Consider the following 25,575-nt stretch of genomic DNA (forward strand, 5'->3'; position numbering starts at 1 on the left):
GCCATAAAAAGAAAGAACATTTAACCATTTGCGAGAGCATGGATGGACCTGGAGAACATTATGCTAAGTGACCTAAGGCAGTCAGAAAAAGGCAAATATAAGGTTTCACTTATATGTGGACTCTAATGAGCAAACTGCACTAACAAGCAATATAGAAATAGACTCATAGACGGAGAGCCAGGAGTACAGCTCTGGGAGAGGATTTGGGGAGAGGTTGAGGGATCGAGCAAAAAAGAAAAAGAACCCAAAGCATGGACAACAGTGAGGTGATTACGGAAGGTGAGGAGGTGGGTGGAGGTGAAAATGTTATGAAGGGATAACTGGTAAATAAAAAGTAAATTAGTAAATTAAATGATCGATTCAAAAAGAAAATGAAATAGTAATATAAAATTTGGATTTTATCCAAAAAACATTAAAATAAAATGGAATTGATATATCCATACATATAGTTCTGTGTGTGTTGTATTTTATGATAAATGCATAAAGAATTTACCATATTTTGCCATGTATAATGCATACCCACATTTTTGGCCCAAACTTTCAGGAAAGAAAATCGTTCATTTTAATTTATCAACTCAATGATTTATTTTTATTTAGAAACTAAACCAATTATCATATTGCAGGGTATTATTTTGCATATAGATGTCATTGCTTCCTAGCATTACACTTTTAACACATACATATAAATAAAAGAATTCAAAGGATTTATATAGATACAGAATTAGTACTTACCATGTAAAATGTACACCCTTGTTTTTCCCTCAAAAATATGAGCAAAAAAAGTGTGTGTTATACATAGAAAAATACTTTAATGCTCAATAACTATTCTTAGTATTTTAAAATTACTCAGTTAAATGTTACTCAGTTTCAAGTGAGTTTTTGATTATCCCGTTCACTCTTGAAATACAAGCATTCAACAGAAGAAAAGAAAGTTAAGGTCAACAGTGTTAGAATTAAGTTAATATGAGTATTTGATTGAAAGTATATTGACTAGAACTGGCTTGATGTGAGTTAAACACTTTTCATAATCATAATCATAATAAAGCTAACTATAACATTTTGAATATTTTACAAATCATAATATAATCCTTTAAAACTTCAAATGCACAGAAATATGTAAGACAGACATTAGGATAAAAACTCATAAAAAGAATGTAGAAAGAGATAAACTATAGACACACTCTAGAAACCTGAACTTTCCAAGGTTATGAACATGGATTCATGTGGTCACTTTCAGCATTCTCCTGATATGATTGGCCACCACTAAAACATTAAGGGAAGACAGAAAGAAACCTGTAGACTCTTATAACTCTATGACCATTTTCCACTTGTCTCGTAGATTATTGTACGTGAGAGTAGGCATGGCACTGAGAAGAATGAAATAAAAGATTGGTATATTCTTTTAGCCTTTAGTTCTACAAACAGCTCTGGAGTTGCCTTTTTGAGTTCTTTTCTGACCCTCCCTCCATTTTGCCATGTGGCATTTAAAATACCACATTGTGTTTCCATATTTCTCACTTTTGCAAAGTGAGAGACTCACTATGAAGTTAGAGACTACAAAGATACAGGCATAGTCAAGGAGTTGAGGAGTTTTTTGCAGGAGTTTTTTACAGACCAGTTTTTCACACAATTTACTGAAACTCATCAAAGGCACTCAGTTTTGCCAGTGTTACCTCAGACAAGGGTTTGGTCTCCAAAATATATAAAGAATTCACACGACTCCACACCAGGAAGACAAACAATCCAATGAAAAAATCGGCAAAGGACCTGAACAGACACTTCTCCAAGGAGGACATACACAGGGCCCAGAGACATATGACAGGATGCTCAGCATCACTAGCCATAAGAGAAATGCAAATTAAAACCACAATGAGTTTCCACTTCATACCAGTCAGGAAAACCATCACAAATAAATCAACAAAGAAAAAGTGCTGGCAAGGTTGTGGAGAGAAGGGAACGCTATTATACTGTTGGGAATGCAGACTGGTGCAGCCACTGTGGAAAATAATATGTAATTTCCTCAAAAAGCTAAAAATGGAACTGCCTTTTGACCCAGCATGTCCATTGCTGGGATTACACCCTAAGAATACCAAAACACCAATTCAAAAGAACCTATGCACCCCAATGTCCATAGCATTTACAATATCCAAGTTTTGGGAGCAATGTAAGTGTCCATCAGTAAATGAATGGATCAAAAAACAATGGTACATTTACACAATGGAATACTATGCAGCAGAAAGAAAGAGTTGCTACCCTTCATGACAGCATGGATGGAACTGGAGAGCATTATGTTAAGTGAAATTAACCAGGCAGTAAAAGACAAATACCATATGATCTCACCTATAAGTGGAACCTAATCAACAAAACAAACAAGCAAGCAAAATATAACTGGAGACATTGAAATAAAGAAGTAACAGACAGTAACCAGAGGAGCGGGGAGGATAACAGGGAAAAGAAGGGCAAGGGTCATCAAGAAACATGTATAAAGGACCCATGGACAAACCTGAAGTCGGGGAGGATTGAGGGTAGGAGGTGGCGGTGGGTGGGGCAGGGGAAAGTGATGGCAGGAAAATGAAGACAACTGTACTTGAATAATAAAAAGAAAATGAAAAAAATAATGAAAATAAAGCCACTACAGAAACACAAAGGGTGTGTGACTGTGGAAGGGGATGGTGATTGTTCTGTATTGTTGCTGTTGTAAGCAGAATCTCCTCATTGAAACTTTCATTGTGTGAACTATCAAAACAAAACAAACAAACAAAAAACACGAACCTGGAAATAGTCTTGGTAGAAATTCACAAAGATTTCTGAAATTGGGCAAATGTCTTATAACTTTGGTCTTAAATTATTTCATGTCATGTGTTAAAGTCTTCTATAAATAGAAATCTTCATCTGATCTTATTTGCCATAAAACTCAAAGGCAGCGATTTTCAACTGATGTGCCACAAGAATTTTTAAAATATGCAATACCTGACTATTTGGTCAAGAGTACCCACCTCCTTTCCTTTAGGTTGTCAAATTAAAAAAAAAAAAAATAGAACAACCAACAATAGCCATCCGGTGTGAATGAGTCAGCATTACACATTTTTTGTCAGATGGGCAAAAAATATGTATTTTTGACGTGTGCAGAATTCCAGTAATTAGTTTTTGTGTGCCATGAGGTAAAATGTTTTGAAAATCAGTGTTCTAAAGGAAAGAAAGTTAGAATATGGGGTACTAAATCTATAGATTGTAATCTGTTTAATTTCTCACCATTTAATGTCAGTTCATGAAGTTTGGTAAACAATGTTTAGAAAGTGATTATTAGAGATGTCTCAGGAAATAATAGAAATGTAAAATATTTTGCTACACATTGGAAAGCAGTGTTACTGTGTCCTTATTCACATTTATTATAGTACAAATTCTTTGTTAGAAATAGGTAGAAGAACTTGGATTCCAGAAAAAATGGTTGGGCCCATCCAGAGTGTCTAAATTTTTCTTTAATTCTTGAGACTGTGTAATTGAGTCAGTTTTATTGGCAAGTAAAATGTGTTGATCTCTGGTTAATAAATTCCAATTAACTATTGATTCAATTATTCAGTAACATACTAGATACGTCTTTTTTTTTTTCCCCTCTTAATTTTGGAGCAGGTTAGTGGGGCAACTGAAGGAAATTTCTATTTCTGAAGAACTTTGATGTCATGGATTCATTTTAGCCTATGTTACACAGAGCAATAGGATATAGGGAAGATGGATTTAGACAAAGTAGGAACCTAGGACCAAGGACCATTGCACAATGTGTGAGAGTAATAATCTAAATAACATGCATGCGTACATATACACACAATTACAATCATTTTTTTTTTCAGATGGACTATGTGCTTATAAATATCACTCAGCTAGAACTGAAGGGTTTTTTTTGAGTGTCTAGCTTACAAAAGACTTAGCACTGTGTGTCATTGGGTTCTAGATTACTTATTTTGCTCAACTAATTTTTCAGTCTGTTGATGATTTATATATTTTGTGTTCTTTTTTTCACTTTGTGGTCTCCTCCTGATGGAAAATGAAGATTGCTGTGTGCACTGTATCCTGGCCTGCTTGTTCTGTGAATTCCTGACCCTCTGCAATATTGTCCTTGGGCAAGCTTCATGTGGTATCTGCACCTCAGAAGCCTGCTGCTGTTGCTGCGGGGATGAAATGGGAGATGACTGTAACTGCCCTTGTGACATGGATTGTGGCATCATGGATGCCTGTTGTGAATCATCAGACTGTTTGGAAATCTGTATGGAATGCTGTGGAATTTGTTTTCCTTCATAAATATCTTTTGTTTGTGTTAAAACTGGGGAGTGTTTTAAAAAAAATTGTTAAGGGAGAAGAAAAGCACATGGTAAGATTATCATGAAGGAAGCAACCAAGTGTTTGTTGTAAATTAACATATGTTAAATGTTAATTTAACATATTTAAATTAATCTCTGAAAGCTTTTTTCCCCTCTAACCAAATCTGCATGGTTTAATATGTGAAATTTTAACTACTTTTAAACTTCTTAATAGAAAACAATAACTAAGAGACATTTTGACCAAAAAAAGCTAAATGTCTCCCCTTTTTCATACATATTTCTGTTTCTTTTAATCATTCTCAGGAGCCTCTTTCTCCAAATGCATTATTTCTCAGTGGGTACTACAACCAGACTTTTTTTTTTAATGTGTATCTATTAATGGTTAATAGTAAATATTTTTACTTTAAACTTTGGGAAATAAATACAAACAATAGTTGGACACCCAGTGTTTATCTGCATGCTCTGTTTGCCACTTTCTCCATTTGTTCAGCAGACATTGAGTGCCTACTGTGTATCATCTCTTGCTGAGATGCTGAGATGGATGTCATTCATTTTCCAACCACAAGAGAATATATTTTAGCAGAGGAAAGAGACCTGTAAAATATGAACCACAAGGCATACCAAAGTGAAGATTATGAGAGACTCAAAAGGCTATATGAATAAACAGAAAAGAACAGTTGGAATATAGTATCTGTTGGAATATTCAAAAGTCTTTAAGAAGAATGTGACATTTGAGGAATGCTCTTGATTCATCTGCTGCTTGAATGATTATTTAGATTTAGAACAAAGTTTTAGGTGAATAACCTGAACTGTGTGTGCCCTTAAGGGAAAATACAGTATAAAAAAATGCCTTAAGTATGTATTTTCTTTAGTTGTAGGACTGTAGCTTTAAAAAAAACTATAAAATTTAACTAAAAATATGCATTTTGTACAGATAATTTAAAAGTTATAATAAAGTTTTAGATAAAAACATAAGTCCTTATTAAATGAGCTATATTTTATAAGAAATGTGAAATGGTTTTAACAAATTGCATTTAAATTAGGATTTTAATGTTACAGTACTAATATTTTGATTTTGTTGTATTCAAAAGCTTTTTTTTTAAATTTGAGGACTGTCTGTATTTTTTTAAGTGGGAGGTTGTATGTTTTCATTTGTGTTTTAAGCAATGTTATGTTTCATAAACACAGTTAATCTTCAATACAAGCCATTCCAAGCAGTGGTAGTCTCAACATTCACTACTGTGACTAAATTTCAGTATTGCAATTTTATGATAAATTGCATTAATATGACATGTTATAAAACCTTAAGTGTACAAAAATAAGTCAATTACACAACTAACAATTTGGTTATTGAGATACTGCGAGACTTTGTATTACAGAGATAAAAGGAAGAGGAGATTTTCACACTCTGCTCTGCTAAGTTCGATCTTTCCAAAGCTGTAGTTTGGTTTGATTTAATGTAATATCTTGTAGAAATGTTGAAAATACACTCTAGATTAATACTTTTAATTTTTCTTGTTGAATAATCAAGTTAATTGTGAAAACAAATGTATTTTCATTTTAGGGAGCTTTTATCAAACCTAGCCTTTTAAGAGAGGTTTTAAATCTAAAGCATGACAATGACAACTGTCGTTTTTTTCTTTGAGATGAGACCCAGTTTCTGCTTACATCTTTACTTAAAGGGTTTAAAACAAAGTTAGCAAATTCTTGAATACCCTGCTTATACACACACACTCAACTTTAAATTATCTGGCTTAAATAGAATTGTAGTGAACATCTCTCTTTCTGTTCCTTGTCTAAGAATGTGTTTCATTTGTTACATCAAATATTAGAGCATCTTTGTACTATTTCGTAGTAACCACAATCTGAAATATTTACCTCTACCCAGCATTACCTTAGGTGTATATATCAGGAAGAGTGTCAACCGTGTATTGACATATAAAGCCCTCTAGTGGACCTGAAATTGTTAAACGGTTTCACTTTTTTATCATGCAAAAATTTTCAACTAAATCATTTATCTTATATTTAAATATATTCTACTACTATCCATTATAAAAATATTAGCACTTTTAAATAATGTATCTCTGTAAGAGAGAACACTAATAGAATTTTTATTTTCATACTTGTACCCATAGTATTTTTCCTGTATTGTCTACTTTGCAGTCATTCCATAAAAGAACCTTGTATTGTTTTTTTACTTAAATGAAAAAAAAATTAGAGTAGGCAAATGTAAAAATAGTTACAATTTATTTTAGAATTTCTGTGTAGAATGTTTTGTTGAATTATATGGCCATCTTGTCTAAGTGCTGTAGTTTACAGTTATAGATTTGGTCTCTTTTTAAATATGTAAACTTAATCTTAAATATTTTTAAACTCAACTTGTATGATGCTGAATACAGTATTTTGAAATAAAAGAAAAATGACCTCTCGTGCTTTCTAGAATATTTTCTAGATATGTACTATGTAGTTGATATTTGAACAAATTCAACTATAATTTTAAAACCTGAGGCTTTTACCTAGTTACTTCCCTTTTTGAAGTTTTTGTAGTCTCCTTATGTAAATCACATGACTCAACACCCATAATGAACTTGAAAGATTCAGATTAGTTTATATTGCAAATCACAGCTGGCATGATTTCAAAACAAAATGTTTTTAAAAATATTTATAATAAGTCAAAATTTAAGTTTTGTACCCTTTTTTAGTAGCTTGTTTTCATTTATTTGCTTTGGAATTATCTCCTAACTTATAAAAATTAAGGTAATTTAAAAAATATTTTATTGATTATTCTATTACAGTTGTCCCAGTTTTTCCCAATTTGCTCCCCTCCACCCAGTATCCTCCTTCCCTCCAGCAACCCCCTTCCCCCCGCCCCTGCCCCTTAGTGCGTGGCCCTGAGTCATGCATATAAGTTCTTCAGCTTCTCCATTTCCTGCACTATTCTTAATACCCCCCTTCTATCTTGTACCTATAATTATACTTCTTAATCCCTGCATCTTTTACTCCATTCTCCCCCTTGCCCTCCCAGCTGGTAATCCTCCATATGATCTCCATATCTATGATTCTGTTTCTGTTCTGGTTGTTTGTTGTTTTCAAATTCAGTTGTTGATAAGTGAACTGATTTCCATTCTGATGTTCAGAATTTTCATCTTCTTTTTCTTAAGTTCCTTTATCATTTTATGTAATAACAGCTTGGTGGTGATGAATCCCTTTAGCTTTACCTTCTCTGGGAAGCATTTTATCTGCCCTTCCATTCTAAATGATAGCTTTGCTGGATAGCATAATCTAGGTTGTGGGTCCTTCCTTTTCATCACTTTGAATACTTCTTGCCAGACCCTTCTAACCTGCAAAGTTTCTTTTGAGAAATCAGCGGACAGTCTTACAGAAACTCCTTTGTAGGTAACTCTTCTCTTGCTTTTAAGATTCTTTAGCCTTTGGTATTTTAATTATGATGTGTCTTGGTGTGGTCCCCTTTGGGTCCAACTTGTTTGAGACTCTCTGTGCTTTCTGGACTTGTATGTATATTTCTTTCACCAAACGAAGGAAGTTTTCTTTCATTATTTTGTCAAATAACCTTTCAATTTCTTGCTCTTCCACTTCTCTCTCTGGCACCCCTATGATTCGGATGTTGGTAGGTTTGGAGATGTCCCATGGGCTCCTTATACTGTCTTCATTTTTTTGAAATTTTTTTCTTCTTGCTGTCTGGTTGAATGCTTAATACTTCTTTATGTTTGAAATTGTTGATTTGAATCCTGGCTTCATTCCCTTAGCTGCTGGTTCCCTGCAGATTTTTCTTTATTTCACTTAATGTAACTTTCATTTCTTCCTGGGTCTTTTTTTATCTGTTGCCATACTCAATGAGTTCTTTGAGTATCCTGATCATCAGTGTTTTGAACTCTACATCTGATAGGTTGGTTATCTCTCTTTCAATTTAGATCTTTTTCTGGGATTTTCTTCTGTTCTTTCACTTGGGCCATATTTATTTGTCTCCTCAATGTGTCAGCCTCTCTGTGTTTGTTTCTGTGTGTTAGGTAGAGCTGCTTTGACTCCCTGTCTTAGTAGCGTGGTCTATTGTAGAATAGGCACCTGCAAGTTATGTGGGTGGAGCCTTAAGTAATTGCCAGGGCAGAGCAACCTGCTCTACCATTTTGTGGCTCTTTGTAGGTGAGAGGGCTCGGAGAGGGAATAGGACCACTGTCTGGCTTCTGGAGGTTTGCCTAGCACTCACCCCCTTTCTAGTCACTTCACCCGTGCCAGTATTCAACTGGAGACTTTTCTGTGGTTTCCCCAGTGCTAAATCCAAGAGTGGGTGTGTTTGTGTACATTCTAAGACTGTGTGGGCCCTTTAAGAGGAGTCTCCTGAAACTGGCATTTCTTTCTGCCACCCCAACCACCACTGGTTTTTATAGTCAGAAGTTATGGGATTTATCTCCTTGGTTATGGAACCCTGGTTTGTGTGGTCTGGCCTGGGGCTGGGATCACTGGCTCCCAAGGTATATCCCTCCTGATTTTTATTCACCCCTGTGAATGTGGGACCGCCCTTTCTGCTACTGCTCCCACCTCACCATGCCACATCATGTTTCCTTGTGTCTCTGTCTGTCATGATGTCTCCCTGCCTCCTACCTATTTGGATGAATGTGGCTTCTTTAAATCCTTGATTGTTGGACTTCTGTACAGTTCAATTTTCTGACAATTTTGTCTGTTATTTGTTTTGAGGTTTAATAGTAGATCTATGTCTGCATGAGGTGAAATCTACCTATGCCTCCATGTTGAGCAGAAGTCTGAGATAATTTTTTATATGTTCTTAGATTAAACATGAAAGATCTATGAAATTAGGTGTTAGATTTAATAAATTTCACCCAAAAGCAAGTCATTAGAAGTATTTTCATCTAGGCTTATTGGTTGGCACAATTTTTAAGTAGTAGGAATGTTTTTACAGTTAGTACTTAACCCACCTCATCACTTTATTTAGATCTTTTTATTTCTCAATATAGTAATTTCATTTTTTGTGTTCTTACAGTGTCTCAACTATATCTATTTTTCTCACCTATAGTAGTCAGTGTTTCTCTGAACAGTTCAAGGAGTAACCAAGGTAACCTTATATAATGATGCTCCATTCTTTATCTATACAAACTATCAGTGCCCTAGATTCCCATGCTATAAATGTCAGTCTGTGTCTAACATAAATAAGACTCAAGTCCAGAGGCTTTGTGGCTTACCTTCTGTAATTCCATTTCAAATGCTTTGATTTACCCAACCACCTAATAAATGTTTGTTAATAAGATTATTTTTCAAATTATTCAAGACTATGCCCTTTCCAATTACTTGTGATTTGTGGGCCTGTAGTTTTGTTACATCTAATCTGACAGGCAAGATAAAATTGCATCAAATACTAAAATAACATTTTTCTCTTTTACACTAATGTAATAAAGCATATCATTTTTTTTTTGTTTTCAAAGGTGGTTAATATATTGATAGGTTAATGCCACACTTAATATTTTTAAATCAAAGATTAGACACTACAAAGAGAGTCCTTTTAACCATTTTCATTCCCCACTATAACCAGTAACTTTTTAGTGACTTTTTTCTAGGTACCTCAAGAGAGTCATATAACACTCAGGAAGTTTCAACCTAGGAAAGAAGTTTGGCACTTCCTATGAGAAAAATCTTAGTTTCAATAGTGACTACTAATATTTACTTGCTTATTTAAGATTTCATGTAGAGATTTTGGTTAAAATGGAAGGGATTGTGGAGAAGGAATGACATTATCATACAGCTCTAATGTGGAGGATGGTTTTTGCAAAAACTATCACTGGTGACAAATAAAGAAATCCAAGTGTATCTTCACATTGCAAAATTCCCAGTGAATAATGGCTGCTTCCTTTACTTTAAATGACTGGGAATTAAAATATTGAATAAATGATCAAATTTTAATGAAGTCAATAGTCAATCTGGAGGTAAAAAGATTATAAGAAAAGCTACAGCCAAGCCCAACCTAGAAAGCAGAATCTCTAGGCAAGCAAAAATCTGTAACCCCCATTCTTCATAGAACTGGAACACCAGTGTAACATTTTCCACTGAGGCTACAACTATACCTCCCCACCTACCAGATGTCAACATGAGTAGTTTCCTGCCTTCCAACTGACTTTGGCTACTAGTTCTAGTTCCATTTCTTGACCATGATTTATGCCCTCTATGCCTTACCTCAGTGCTCACTAAAGGAGTCCTGAATTTTGTTGTGATGTGACCATGAAGAAATAATTTTAGATAACCATCCTTTAGCACATTGCCAACACTGAGTATGTTAAAAACAAAATATAGCTCTGCAATTAAGTGTTCACTTCCAGGCAGATATTTGTGTGAGTTTCAGTTGAGAGTGTAATTTTTGGGAAAATAGTGAAAAACAAATTCTAAGTTTAGCTTGAAAAATTGAAAAGGTTCTTAACTTCTGTCTGATGTGCAAAGGGATAGAAGCAAAGGAATTACATTCCAAAGCCGAGAAAGAGAGTGTACAAAAGCAGTTGATTCACTTGACATAGTTCATAGCCTTTCGCAAAAGAATAAAAGCCTGTTGAGCAGGGAACCAAAAGATCTCATTATAAGATGAAGCAAAGCCATATTAAAGCTTGTGCACTAGTAACTATGTCTAAAAACGGCCTGCTGTTTTATATTGAACCAATACATTTCTTAACTTGGTAGGTTGCTGTGTAAAGAGGTACAGAGCCTGTCTGCTGGATGCTATGCCAATTACAGATGTGGTGGAGTGGTGTCAAACACCTACAAATAATTAGGATCTCAGGCAATCTACAGTGAAACAAAAGTTTTAAAATATTTCAAAACCTAGAAAGCACAGTTCATCCTGTGTGTCTGACTCTTAGAGTCCTGAGATCACCTTTATTATATAATTTAAGCGTGGATGCCTCAATCAGAATGCATAGTTCTTTCAAGGATATGAATAGTGACTGTGAGATGAGATTATCTTTCAAAAGTAACAACTTCGGATGACAAGGCATCTGTGATCAGCTCTGCAGAAATTGTGTTTTATTGATGTTGAGGTGAAGGAGGAGGAAAATACACATGAATACATATTGTATTAGATTTTGTTAGATCAACAGAAAGAATAATTGGACATATTTACACAATTAAACTTTAGTAAACTATTATGCCAAATTAACTATGATACATATTCTGGTAAAAACTAAATTAAATTGCAACCCTAAAGCAATTTGACTGCTAAAGATATGTTTTTACCTAATTATTCACAAATTAATTTATAAAGTTAAATTCTAATCACCAAAAAAAATTAAGCAATGATGAGAATCAGACCTACAGATTAGTTAAAGCAAAAATATGCATTTCTTTTATTCAAACTCAGTGCTTAAAAAAGAACAAATCCATCATCTTGAAATTTGACTTGTAGGTTGACATTAAAAATAATATGAGTAGAATTTTCAGTGGGGTAAGCATAAAACTAGTTCAAGTTGTGTCACTCTCAATTACTGTACTCAGGTGGTGTGCCCATTAAAATTCCCACTTGTGGGTTTCACTCACTATGCAAATGGGGTCATTACCTGGAGAATTTAATTGGTTATGACACTGGGAGTAAGACTTTTCCTTTCAAAATAAACCTACCTACACACATTTTCACTAGAAATTTGATTGTTATATATACATTGGATTGTTTTGCTCTCTAAATATTTACTAAAATTATACTTTTTGCCTACTTTTTACAAATAATTCAAAGTGGATCCAAGTTAATTTGATATGGTTTTAATTGTTAGCCTATAAGCCTAGTTATAATGAATCTTTTGTAAGTCATTATCAAAATATTATTAAAAAAACTTTATATTTCACACAACCCATCACAGATGGATAATTTCTTGTAAATAGCATTCAAGAGGTGTGTCCCATTTTTCTCCATTTTTGTCCCTTTAAAAATATACAGCTGCCTTCTGGATATATAATATATATACAGTAATATTGCCAAGGAGTCATGTCTATATTACTTGCAAGGTCTTTATATACATTGATAAGGTGGGATAAGGACATTAAGGATATTGTCAGAATTAGTTCTAGAGACACTCCCACCAAGAGCCATAAGACAACTGAATTTAAGGAGAACAAACATCTAGACTTACCAGAGCAATCACTTCATAGGCTATATAAATGTCTAGTCACTATGTTGTATACCTGAATATAATATCATATGTCAACTGTAACTAAAAAATAAACTTAAAAGAATAAAGAGAACAGACAACAAATCAGTGTAGCTCTCCAGACAGCTATTTGTTTCATTGATTGTGGTGATTTCAACTAAAAAATACACTTGAATTTATAGCTACCGTAACAAGAATATTGATAATGTCCTGAATGTAAAATGAACACTGAAATTACAGGGTGGTTTGGTGGATATAATATTAAACTGGGACTGGTGATTGCTGTGGAGAAGGGGATACACTAGGGCTAAGTAATAATGAAAAAAGTACAATATTGATTAAAAAAAACAGTTTGGAAACCACTTGTATCCCATTTCCCTGATGCAGTCATCAAATCTTGGCTATTTTCATTGTCATACAGCTTACTGCCTCAAGGGGTGGTAAGTTTTATGACTGGGCCATTAAAAGGTGTTTAAAACTTTAAATAATAATAATAATAATAAATTAGGCAACCAGAAATTTAGTTCCCAGAAACTCACTCTACCACCAATCCCCAGAGTTAACTTGAAGTGGGAATAGGATTGCCATAATTATTAATGAAAAATCTCAGGGAAGCAGTAACAATTCTTTGAAAAAGAGCTATGCATTCCAAATTTTTATTATATCTAGTTGTATGATATACAACTAGATAAAGCATATAGTAATATGCTTTATCAGTAGTTTAGCTGGACCTAAAGATAATATTTTCCTTTAATGTGCAAAAGAATATTCTAAAAGTAAAGAAAAAATAATTCCAAGGGTTATAGAAGAAGAAATACTACAAATTCATAACTGTAGTATTGGGCAGGATTTTTCACATCTGTAACTATGGGAAATTTCCCATAGAATATCAAATATGGATCCAAGTTTCTAACATTCATTTTTCTATGATATTTCTAATTGTGCCCAGAGGATAAAAAAGCATTTGCGCATCCAATAAATATACTAATTTACATGCACGAAGTTCCCTTTGAAGTTAATAGGACCTATGGAAACAGGAGTGTGCACCACAAAAATGGAGTGCAGCAGAATATAGTTCTTTTTAATATGCAGTGGTATTGTGACACATTAGGATTTTCTTACTGCTTATCTCTTCTTTGTATGTGATGTTTAAGTTGGAGTTGAGCGAAGTGTTCCATGTGTAGAGGAAAGATAGCCAAAAAGAGAGGATGTGATGATTGGCAAACATATACTCAGAGACCAGCTTTGTAAGATAGTATCCCAAAGTGATAGTGCCTGACATTTGTCAAGCTTATTTAACTTTTCAAGAGGAAACCATATCCATTTTCTCATTTGATCTTCAGAACCCTATGATTCATTTAGGATATACGTTTTTACTTGCACTTTACAGATGAAAAAACTGGGACAGATTTTGTAAGTTTATTTCCTAAAATAACACAGTTCCTAAAGGGCCTGAGAAACTTGATTTTTATTCCCAGATCTTTCTATTAAAATGGTATATTTTTAAAGTTATCTTACATATAATAATACAATAAATTATGTAATCACCACTGCTTGGTTTGAAGCTGAGATGGGGACATTAGGATCTGAAATCTTGCCTTTTCTGTCACTTGTTTCCCCTCTTTTCTACCCTAAGTGGGTATCTTCATCTGACTCTAAAGCAGACTGAATTCATAGCTATTGTGCTACTTCTCTCTTGTTGCATGCATTGACTTAAAATTTCTCACTGTCCTGTGCCTACATATTAATGATTGTCTTCCCCTCCCCACCCAAGATAGATAAGGAGTCAAGAGTTAGATATTCTTCCCAAGACTATTTGCTAGTTGTTCTCCATTTATCCCTGCAGATGGGTTTAGTGTCTCTGTCTACTCTGCCCTAGGCTTCTTGCTTTCTGATTCCCAGTTGGCTCTGGTTGATGGCACATACAGGAACTCAGAATGTGGAATGATAGAGAGGGCAAAGAATTGATTTCCACCCCACTCATTGCTGGGCAGTGATTTTCCACAATCTGTCCTCCAGACAAGTGCTCCTTTTCAGCAACTGCTCTCCTACAACTATAGGTTCCTGCTCTCACCCCTTCAGACATAGAAAAGTAATGTTTCCCACACTGTTGCTTGTTCCTAGCACTTCAAATTCCCTTTTTGGTTACCTTACAATTGATTGTTTCTCTGTAAACTGTCCCTTTCATGAAATATTCTTTAATTAAGCCTTTTGAGTGAGCCATCTGTTTCCTGCTAGTACTATCTAGTGAGGTAGTAAGAGTGGGTTTGTATATACACAAATGCACATGTTGTCTGAATCCCATCTTGTTACCATGCATTTCTAAGATTTATGAAAACAATGTAAATCCTGGTGGTCTCTTAGATGTTTGTCTCTATGACATGGACAGTTAGTCAAATCTAATATCACAAGTACTACACTAGACACTCCAGAAATTTACTTAGCCATTCCATGTATAATGCTCACATATTTCCATGCTTAACCTTACTAACAAGCTGGGGATGGGAGAGGTAAGGAAAGAGGGTATCCAAAGTTTACAACAGAGTTTACAAAACTTTAGGATCCCTCAATATGATGAGGTTTTTCTTTGTTCTGACAACCTGAAATTATTCAACCATGATTCTCAACATAAGGCAGATCCATAATAAAAATTTGAGCCTGGAAATTAATCCCTCCAGAAATGTTCATCTGGTGTTCCTATATGAATGTAACTGACAGGATTAGAATAGTTTATTATGACATCTATATGTCTTCAGAATTAAATAGTTCTAAGTTTAAGTAGGTCCAGTATCAACCTTAGACATCCAATTCAACCCTAAGTTAGTAAACTGACAATATTTTATTTGACATCTCATATATCCAATCAGTTAGTTGAAGAACATTTACTAGTCACCTTTTTGTGCCAGACCATATGCTGGGACTAGTGATATCAAAGTATCCATCGACAAGTTCTCAACTGACACAGAGAGAGAGAGAGAGAATATGAACATTGATTTTATAGAATTAAAGAGTTACAACAAAGACAAGTATAATCAGTATGAGAAGAGAGAGGTGAGAGTGAATAAGGCTACTTAGGAGAATTCAGAAAGTTTTCCCATTAGAAATATACATTCAAACTGGAATTAGGAGAAAGAGAAAATATTTATTTGTATATTCTGAAGTTGCAGTTTTGTTGGACATAGAGAATAGAGGATGATGGGAAGAAGCTGAACTAAGTCCAATGAGTTAGCACCAAACCGACATGCCTTGCTGATGGCTTCTGAACTCTGAATATACAGTTTTACTTCCACTTTACAGATGAAAAACTGGGACAGATTTTGTAAGTTTATTTCCTAAAGTAACATAGTTTCTAAAGGATCTAAGAAACCTGATTTTTATTCCTAGATCTTTCCATGAAAATGGTATATTTTTTAATGTGAAGCCTTCTAAGAATTATAATCAAGGAAATGGTGAAATTAGATTTATATTTTGATAGGGACAGCAGTATGAATGGTGGACTAGTGGAGATGAAAAATAAACGGGTCGGCAGTTAAAAGATTATGCATCATTTACATAAAAGATGGTGATAGGAGACTGGAGATGGTGAGCACATGATACTATATACAGATGATGTATTATAGAATTATATACATAAAACCTATGTAATTTTATTAACCAATGTCATACCAATAAATTCAATTTTAAAAAGTGGAAAAAATTAAATTAATTTTTAAGATTTATTTATTATATATTTTTCATTACCATTTTTATCCTTTATACCCCACTCCATTCTGCAGTCACCACTCTGTTGTCCAGGTCCATGAGTCCTTTCTTCTTTTTGCTCTATCCCTCCATCCTCATGAAAAAAATGATGAGAGCCTAAACTAAGGCACTGACTATAGAAATTGATAGAGGAGGGAGAAATAAACACATTTCTGGAAGAAAGCTAAAAAATGACCCAGGAGATGTTAAATGTGCCTAGTGTTTACATATAAAACCAACTGTATGTTAAATAAAAGTTTTAAAGTACATTCATGTTTCAGGCCACATATGTCATGGTTTTATTAAGTGAGATAATGAATCTAAAGGAACTTATAAACAGTATCACCAATATTAGGAAATTTCATCTGAATTCCATTTAGAGTTGACAATAATGGGAATGGTAGTATACATGGTGTTCAGGTGGGTGAACTAGTGAGACAAATGCAGAGTAAAATCTTCCAGTTCTCTAGTATGCTAAGGATGTATGTTAATATATGTAAACCAGGGGGTGAGGGAAAGAACTGAGGAAGAGAGGGGCAAAAAGACATAGACAAATGGTCTCCACAGTGACATATAAAAAGTGTTCATTTACACCTTTGCTGTATTAATACATGAATAAACAAGTGAATTAACATGTGCACATATGTTAACATATGTGCACATATATATAGCATGAATAAATGTGTAAAATTTGATATGTATTACTATAATACACTGGTTAACAATTAGCATAGTAATTGAAAGAGAGGAGAAATATCTACTGCACTATAAACACAAGGTTTGATCACTTTTAAGAAAATCGACAGATCACTAACCAGTTACTGATTACTAACCAAATGGCTAAATGAATTATTCTCTAACTGACTTAATGAGAAAGTTCAGTCCAGTCATAAGTCTTAGGTAATATATGACTCAAATCTCTTTGGTTGGCTTCCAGCAGCTCTAAAACAGTGCATAAATCCTCCAAGGTTATATTCTTGTCAGCCTTTGTCTTTTCATGCAATCTGATTCAAATTTTGAATTGAGCATGTTCCCAGTTTTGTGTTAGTGTGGGAGGGTGTTTACTGGTCCCAAAAGGTTGCCTAATTGGTCTTAAGTCCTATGCATCACACATTGTGTTTCTTCTAGTAAAATGACCTAATCCTGCTTTAACTATTTTATTTTTCACCAAAAAATAATGAAAGTATCATAAAATTAAATTGTTTTCTTAAAACTTGTGTTAAAATGTAAATATTTAAATTCACATTGCAAGTACTAATAAAATTTCAAGGAGGTCTTTAAAAGTATAGGTGCTTACTAAGAATAGTAAGGGAGAAGGGGAGTCACTTGGGCAAAAGGAAACCACATGGGTTCTCTTAGTCCCCAGTGTAGCTGACTATACAGAAATCTTATTTGCATCTGGCAACTGTATCATGAAATATAAGCTAAGGGCTTTTATCTGTTCATGAAACTATTTATTAATTGTTAAAAATAGGGAGAACAGGGCAATGAAAATCCAAACTGTAATATGAAAACTTAAATTGGCAAATTTTTTTAAATATATTCTGATTCCATGAGTGTTTCTGTTTTCCGTGAACATGTCATAGAATAAAAGTAGTCACGTGCTGAGCCTTTCATATATTTTGAAGTGAATAGGTTGCCATTCACCTGGATTACATTTTCTTTTAAAAGACTTTTTTAAATGTTCTTTGACCTATAATATGATACATTGTTATGAATTCTATAGGTGGTACAGATAATTAGGCAGAGCTTATCCCCAAACCTAACTCTTTAAAATATTTCAATATTCAGAACTGTCATTTTAATAATTTCTTCTTTAAGGAAGTGTTCAAGATAAGCACTATATCATTTCACTAATATGTGGAATATGAAAAACAAACAATAAACCCTGAACAAACAAAGCAAAACCAGACTGATAAACAAAGAACAAACATATGATGCTGGGGAACAAGGGGGTTGGAGTTGGGCAAAACATGTAAAGTAGTATTAAGAGGTACAAACTCCTAGTTATAAGATAAACAAGTCATGGAGATATAATGTACAGGCACAGGGAATATGGACAACAGTATTAACTTGCATGGTGACAGGTGGAAAGCAGATTTATTGTGGTGATCATTTCTTAATCTATATAGAGGTTGAATCACTATGTTGTATATATGAAACTAATATAATAGTGCATTGTTAATTATACCTCCATTTAAGAAAACAGCATTTGACTAGGACAAATAACTCTGCATGGGGAGCAAAGTAAATATTTAATGAAAAACATTTTAAAATTACGCTTTCTTAAATTTCAAAAAAATATGATTTTGAAAGGTATCAAAATGTCTGCATTCCTCTATGATGAAAAAGTTACATCGTTTTCTATTGATATATGCACTAAAAAATTCCCATTATTTGGAATTTACAGATGGTCAAAAGGTTTTTATTTTGCTAAAATTTTTAAAATTATTGTTTTATCTGTTCTTTTTTTTTTTTCATTGTTCAAATACATTTGTCTCAATTTTCCCGCCACCACTTCCCCCTGCCTCAACTCACCCCACCTCCCACCCTGAATCTTTCCCCACTTTGGCTTTTTTCTTGGGTGCTTTATCCATGTTCCGTGATTTGACCCTTCCCCTTCTTTTACCTGTTATACCCATTCCCCCTTCCCTCTCATTACTGTCAGGTTTTTCTTTCAATGTTGCTGGTTACATTTTTTTCAAATTGGTTTTATTTATTTATTTGTTTGTTTGCTTTTTATTGTTCAAATACATTTGTCTCCATTTTCCTGCCACCACTTTCCCCTGCCCCACCCACTCCCACCTCCATCCATCAATCCATCCCCACTTTGTCTTTGTCCATGGGTGCCTAATACATGTTCCATGCTTTGATCCTTCCCCTTCCTTTCTCAGTTACCAACCTCCCTCCTTCCATCATGCCATCTCTTGCTTTCTTTTTTTCTATCAGCATTGCTGGTTATATTTTCCTTGCATGTTTGTTTTGTTGATTAGGTTTCATTTAATAGGTGAGATCATATGGTTTTTGTCTTTCACCGCCAGGCTTATTTCACTAAGCATAATGCTCTCCAGTCGCATCCATGATATTGTGAAGGGTATAGCTCTTTCTTTCTTTCTGCTGCATAGTATTCCATTGTTTAAATGTACCATAGATTTTGATCCAGTCATTTACTGAAGGACACTTAGGTTGCTTCCAGCACTTGGCTATTGTAATTTGTGATGCTATGAACTTTGAGATGCATAGGTTCTTTTGAATTGGAGTTTTGGGATTCTTAGGGTATAATCCAGGCAGTGGAATTACTGGGTCAAAAGGCAGTTCCATTTTTAGCTTTTTGAGGAAATTCCATACTGTTTTCCACAGTGGCTGCACCAGTCTGTATTCCCCTCAACAGTGCACTAGGTTTCCCTTTACTCCACAATCTTGCCAGCACTTGTTTGTTGATCTGTTGATGATGGCCATTCTGACTGGTGTGAAGTGGTATCATTTTGTGGTTTTAATTTGCAATTCTTTGATGGCTAGTGACACTGAGCATCCTTTCATATGCCTCTGGGCCCTCTGTATCTCTTCCTTGGAGAAGTGTCTGCCCAAATCCTTTGTCCATTTTGTAATTGGATTGTTTGTCTTCATGGTGTGGAGTCCTGTGAGTTCTTTATATATTTTGGAGATCAAACCTCTACCTGATGTGTCATTGACAAATATTTTTTCCCATATGGTTGGCTCCCTTTTCATTTTGTTAATTTTTTTTAGCTGTGCAGAAGCTTCTTATTTTGATGAGGTCTCCTTTGTTTATTCTTTCCTTTATGTCCCTTGCTTTAGGGGACATATCAGTGAAAATATTGCTGCATGGGATATCTGAGTTCCCTGCCTATGTTCTCCTCTAAGACTTTTTTGGTGTTGTGACTTATATTTAAGTCTTTTATACATCTTGAATTTATTTTTGTGTATGGTGTCAGTTAGTGGTCAAATTCCCATTTTTTTTTGCATATAGCTGTCCAGCTCTCCCAAAACCATTTGTTGAAGAGGCTATTTTTACTCCATTTTATAATTCTGCCACTTTGTCAAATATTAATTGACCATAGAGACATGGGTTTATTTCTGGGCTTTCTATTCTGTTCCACTGATCTATATGTCTGTTCCTGTGCCAATACTAGATTGTTTTGATTACAGTGGCCTTGTAATATACTTTGATGTCTGGTATTGTGATCCTTCCTACTTTGTTTTTCTTTCTCATAATTGCTGCGCCTATTCAGGGTCATTTATGGTTCTGTATAAATTTTTGAAATGTCTGTTCTATGTCTGTGAAACACATCATTGGTATTCTAATAGGGATTGCATTGAATCTATAAATTACTTTGGGTAGTATTTGATGATATTAATTCTTCCAATCCATGAGCATGGTATATGCTTCCATTCATTTGTGTCTTCCTTGATTTCTTTCTTCAGTGTTGTATAGTGTTCTGCATACAGGTCTTTTACCTCCTTGGTTAAATTTATTCCTAGGTATTTTATTTTACCTGTTGCTGTAGTAAATTGTATTTTTTTTCCTGATTTCTTCTTCTTCTCTTTCATTGTTGGTGTACAAAAATACCTTTGCTTTCTGAATATTGACTTTGTATCCTGCGGTTTTGCCAAATTCACTTATTAGGTTGAGTAGATTTTTGGTGGAGCCTACAGGGTGTTCTAGATACATTATCATGTCATCTGCAAACAATGATAGCTTTACTTCCTCCTTTCCAATTTAGATGCCTTTTATTTCTTTTTCTTGTCTCAGCGCTGTGGCTAGGACTTTCAATACTATGTTGAATAGAAATGGTGAAAGCAGACATCCTTGTCATGTTCCCAATCTTAGTGGGAAAGCTTTTAGTTTTTGCCCATTGAGTATGATGTTGGTTGCAGGTTTTTCATATATGGCCTTTAGTACTTTGAGGTATGCGCCCTTTACTCCCATTTTGCTGAGAGTTTTTATCATAAATGGGTGCTGTACCTTATCAAATGCTTTTTCTGCATCTATCGAGATGATCGTGTGGTTTTTGTCTTTCCTTTTGTTTATGTGATGTATTACGTTTATTGACTTGAGTATATTGAACCATTCCTGCATCCCTGGGATGAATCCCACTTGATCATGGTGGATGATCTTTTTAATTTATTGCTGGATGCGGTTTGCCAATATTTTGTTGAGGATTTTAGTGTCTATGTTCATCAGCAATATTGGCCTGTAGTTTTCTTTCTTTGTAGGGTCTTTAACTTGTTTTGGGATTAGGATGATTCAGACTTCATAAAAAGAGTTTGGGAGTCTTCCCTCCTCTTGGATTTTTTGGAATAGCCTGAGAAGGATAGAGGTTAGCCCTTCCTTAAATGTTTTGTAAAATTATCCTGTGAAACCATCTGGTCCAGGGCTTTTGTGAGCCAGGAGTTTTTTGATTACTGCTTCAGTTTCACCAGTTATCATTCTGTTCAGGCTTTCTGCATCTTCTTCGTTCAGTTTTGGAAGTTTATATTTTTCTAGAAACTGTCCATTTAATCAAGGTTTTCAAATTTCTTGGCATATAATTGTTCATAGTAATTTTGTACATATTTTGTATTCATGTGGTATCAGTTGATATTTCTCCTCTTTCATTTCTGATATGATGAGTCTGCTTAAAGACTTTTCAATTTTGTTTATCTTTTGAGAAAACCAGTTCCTGGATATGATGATCCTTTGAATTGCTCTTTTAGTCTCTATATCATTTAGCTCTGATTTGATCTTGATTATTTCCTTCATTTTACTTGCTCTAGGTTTTGCTATTTTTTCTCCAGTTGTTGAAGCGGTAGGGTTAGGTAGTTTATCTGTAATGTTTTTATCTTTTTTAGGTAGGCCTGTATTGCTATGAACTTCCCTCTCAGGACTGCCTTCATCATGTCCCATAGATTTTGTACTGTTGTGTGTTCATTTCTATTTTTTCTAGAAACTTTTTGATTTCTTCTTTGATGTCATTATTGCCCCATTCATTGTTTGTATGGTGCTTGTTGTCTCCATGAGTTTGAATGTTTTTGGTTTTTTCCCGTGAGGTTGGTTTCTAGTTTCAAGCCCTTGTGGTTTGGGAAAATTCTTGTTATGATTTAAATTTTCTTGAATGATGAGGCTTGTTATGTGTTCTATCATGTGGTCTATCTTTGGAAATGTTCCATGTGCATTTGAAAAGAATGTGTAGTTTTCTTCTTTGAGATGAAAGTTTCTATATATGTCAGTTAAGTCCACTTGATCTAATGTACCATTCAGTTCCACATGTCCTTGTTGATATTTTGTTTGGAAGATCTATCCATTGTTGACAGTGGGGTGTGAAAACCTGCTACTGTCAGTGTGTTGTTGTCTATATCTTTCTTGAAGTCATCCAAGATATCCTTATATATTGAGGTGCTCCTACGTTGAGTGCTTATATGTTTACAATGTTTATGATTTCTTGATGGATTCTTCCTTTGAGTATTATGAAGTGCTCTTCTGTTTCTCTTTCTATGGCTTATGTTTTGAAAAGTATTTTGTCTGATATAAGTATTGCTACCCCTGCTTTTTTTTTCCCTGTCTTTTTGCTTGGAATATTTTTTCCATCCCCTTACTGTAAGTCTGTGTAGCTCCTTTGCTATCTGGTGGGTCTTTTGCAGTCAGCCTATGTGCGGGTCATGTTTTCTAATCCATCAGCTACCCTTTGTGTTTTGATTGGAGCATTTAATCCATTTACATTTAAAGTTACTATTGATAGGTACTTATTCTTTTTTTCCCTTTGTACCTGTGTTTTTCTCCTCACTTCTTTTCTTCTTCTTAAAGCATTCCCTTTATCATATCTTGCAGTGATGTTTTGGTGGAGTTGTATTCTTTTAGCCTTCTTTTGTCTGGGAAACTCTATTTTGCATTCCATTTAAATTGAGAGCCTCGCTGGATAGAATATTCTTGGATTTAGGCCTTTGGTTTTCATTTCTTGAAATATTTATTGACATTCCCTCTGGCTACCAGTATTTCTGTTGAGAAGCCCGCTACTAGCCATATCGGGGCTCCCTTGTATGTTACTACCTGTTTCTGCCTTACTCCTTTAGGATTATCTCTTTGTCTTTGATATTTGCCATTTTAATTACGATGTGTCTTAGAATGGGCTTCTTTTGGTTCTTCTTGAATGGGACACTCTGTGCTTCCTGGACTTGTGTGATTATTTCTCTCCTCCAATTAAGGAAGTTTCCCATCATTATTTTTTCAAACAGGTTCTTTATCCCTTTCTCATCTTCTTCTCCTTCCAGTATCCCTATTATATAGATATTATGTTTCAGGTTGCCCTGCATTTTCCTAAGGACCTCTTCGTTTTTTTAAAATTTGTTTTTCTTTTTTTTTTCTTGCTCTTTCTGGGAGACTTTTTCTACCTTGTATTCCAGCTCACTGATTCAATCCTCTGCTTCATTGTGCCTGCTTTTGATTCCTTCTACTGTGTTCTTCAATTCAGAAATTGTATTCTTCATTTCCTCCTGCCTCTTATTGATAGGTCCTATTTTTATGCTGACATAGTTTGCAGTAACTTCCTTGTATTTTCTCTTCAGTTTTCGGTAATCTTTCTGAATTCACTGAGCTCATTGAGCTTCCTTAGTACCATTGTTTTCAACTCAATATCTGATAGTTTACTTGCCTCTGTTTCATTTATTTCTCATTCTTGGGATTCTTCCTTTCCCTTCAATTCGGGGGTCTTTCTTTGTCTTCCCATTATTTGTGAGATTCTTCTTTTTTGCCTTGGCTTCTTCAATTGATCTGTCTTGATTTCCTGACTTTGTGGTGTGAACTTCTATGGTTGGCGACCACTGTTTTTTCTTTCTGGGTCTGCCTCTTATGTCAGATATTGACTCTGTCTGACCTTAGTCTATTCGAGACTTCCAGGAATCTACTGTTTGTGGCTAGCTCCATCAGTTGTTAATCTAGTCAGACTGCACTCAGCAGTCATCCTTAGGTACCATGGGGCTGGGCAGAGTTCTTGCTGAGGGTGGGGTTATTGTACCCTCTCACACTGCTGCTGCTCAGGGGAGTGGTCTGCCTGAGCCAGATAGCTATTTCTTCATGGGGGAGGAGTCAGCACTGGTTCCAGCCTGCTATTCTCCCTGTTCTCTCCACCAAACCTCCATCTCAAGTCTCTCCTCAAGTGCCTCTAGACCACTAAGTGTCCCCTTTATCTAGGAATCTTCTATCTTTGGCTGCCATTCTGCACTGAACAGTCAGGTTTAGTCTCCACAGGCCAGTTCAGAGTCCCTCCTGGGGATGGGGCTATTGTGTCCTCTCATGTTGTTTCTGCTCAGTGGTGTGGCCTGCCTCAGCAAGATGGCTGCTGTCAAATGGAAGATGAGTTAGCACTGGGATCCTGGTAGTTATTCCTTCAGTTCTCTCCCCAAAGCCTCTCTCCCTAGTCTCTCCTTGGGTGTCTCTAGCTTACTCTGCTCCTTCCTTTGCTGGAGCCCAAGGTAAGTGGTTGCAAATTAAAAATTTTGTGTTGTCCCTTTAAAGGGCTCTTTGTGTCTCTAGCAGCTCTTCTCTGGCAGAGAGAACCCTGCTCCTTTTCACAGCTGGCTATTATCTCTGAACTTTTTGGGCTCTGGTGCTGTAGGCTGGAGATTCTCAGCTCATGATTTAGACCCTACTCGTCTCATGAGATCCAACTGGCTGTTTAAATATCCCTCTGGCACTGCTGCCCATGGGCACCGCGCCTGCCTTCTCAAATGTCTACCATACTTCTTACCAGTCAGGTTGTAGTAAAGCTGATTCTTCTGTCTGTCTGAGGTTATAAGGCTTGTCTCTTGCTATTGTTCAATTGTTAGTTCCAGATAACTTCTCCACAATTTTGTTGTAATTATAGATTAGTCCTGGGACAAGGTCAGTGTGACTTTCATTCACTCCTCTGCCATCTTGCCAGTCCTCCAAAAGTTTTCCTAAATGAAAAAAATACAGTAGGATAATATATTGCTAATTACATTCTGATTTTCATTTGTAAAGTATTACACTTATAAGGTTTACACCTAGAAGGAGCACTGTAGTTGTCATACATCACAGTACCGAGAATTTGATTGTTACAAAGCTGAAATCTGCCAGAAACATTTCAGTTTATCATGATGAATTTACCTTAGCCCTGTCAAAAATCATATTACAATGCCAAAGTATTGCTTTGAATATATTAAAAAGCAGAAATAAATTTGCTGAGGTAAACTTTCAAATCCCCTCAGAATCATGTAAGTACCTGGCTTGGCTCACATGAGCTCAGGATACTCCATGAGAGTGTTGTCAATATGTCACTCAGTGAGTCAGAAAAACTAAAGAAATGATATTGTTGATTGTAAGTTATACAAGGAGTTTATAAGCATCACAG

At 35.0% G+C, this 25,575-nt stretch overlaps 1 protein-coding gene across 1 annotated transcript in view; it reads left to right on the plus strand.

Annotated features, from left to right (window-relative positions):
- The window catches only part of MDFIC (MyoD family inhibitor domain containing), a 122,514-nt gene extending 117,445 nt beyond the window's left edge, over nucleotides 1–5,069 (plus strand). Inside the window, exon 5 of the mRNA XM_054564447.1 lies at nucleotides 4,049–5,069. Coding sequence (XP_054420422.1) covers nucleotides 4,049–4,296 — 248 coding nt within the window. The 3' untranslated portion in view covers nucleotides 4,297–5,069. The remainder of the gene's footprint in view (nucleotides 1–4,048) is intronic.
- Nucleotides 5,070–25,575: the final 20,506 nt, after the last annotated feature.

The sequence above is a fragment of the Pteronotus mesoamericanus genome, unplaced genomic scaffold, assembly GCF_021234165.1.
Source record: "Pteronotus mesoamericanus isolate MK-2021 breed Mesoamerican mustached bat unplaced genomic scaffold, CSHL_Meso_final scaffold_85, whole genome shotgun sequence".
In the NCBI taxonomy this organism is placed as follows: domain Eukaryota; kingdom Metazoa; phylum Chordata; class Mammalia; order Chiroptera; family Mormoopidae; genus Pteronotus; species Pteronotus mesoamericanus.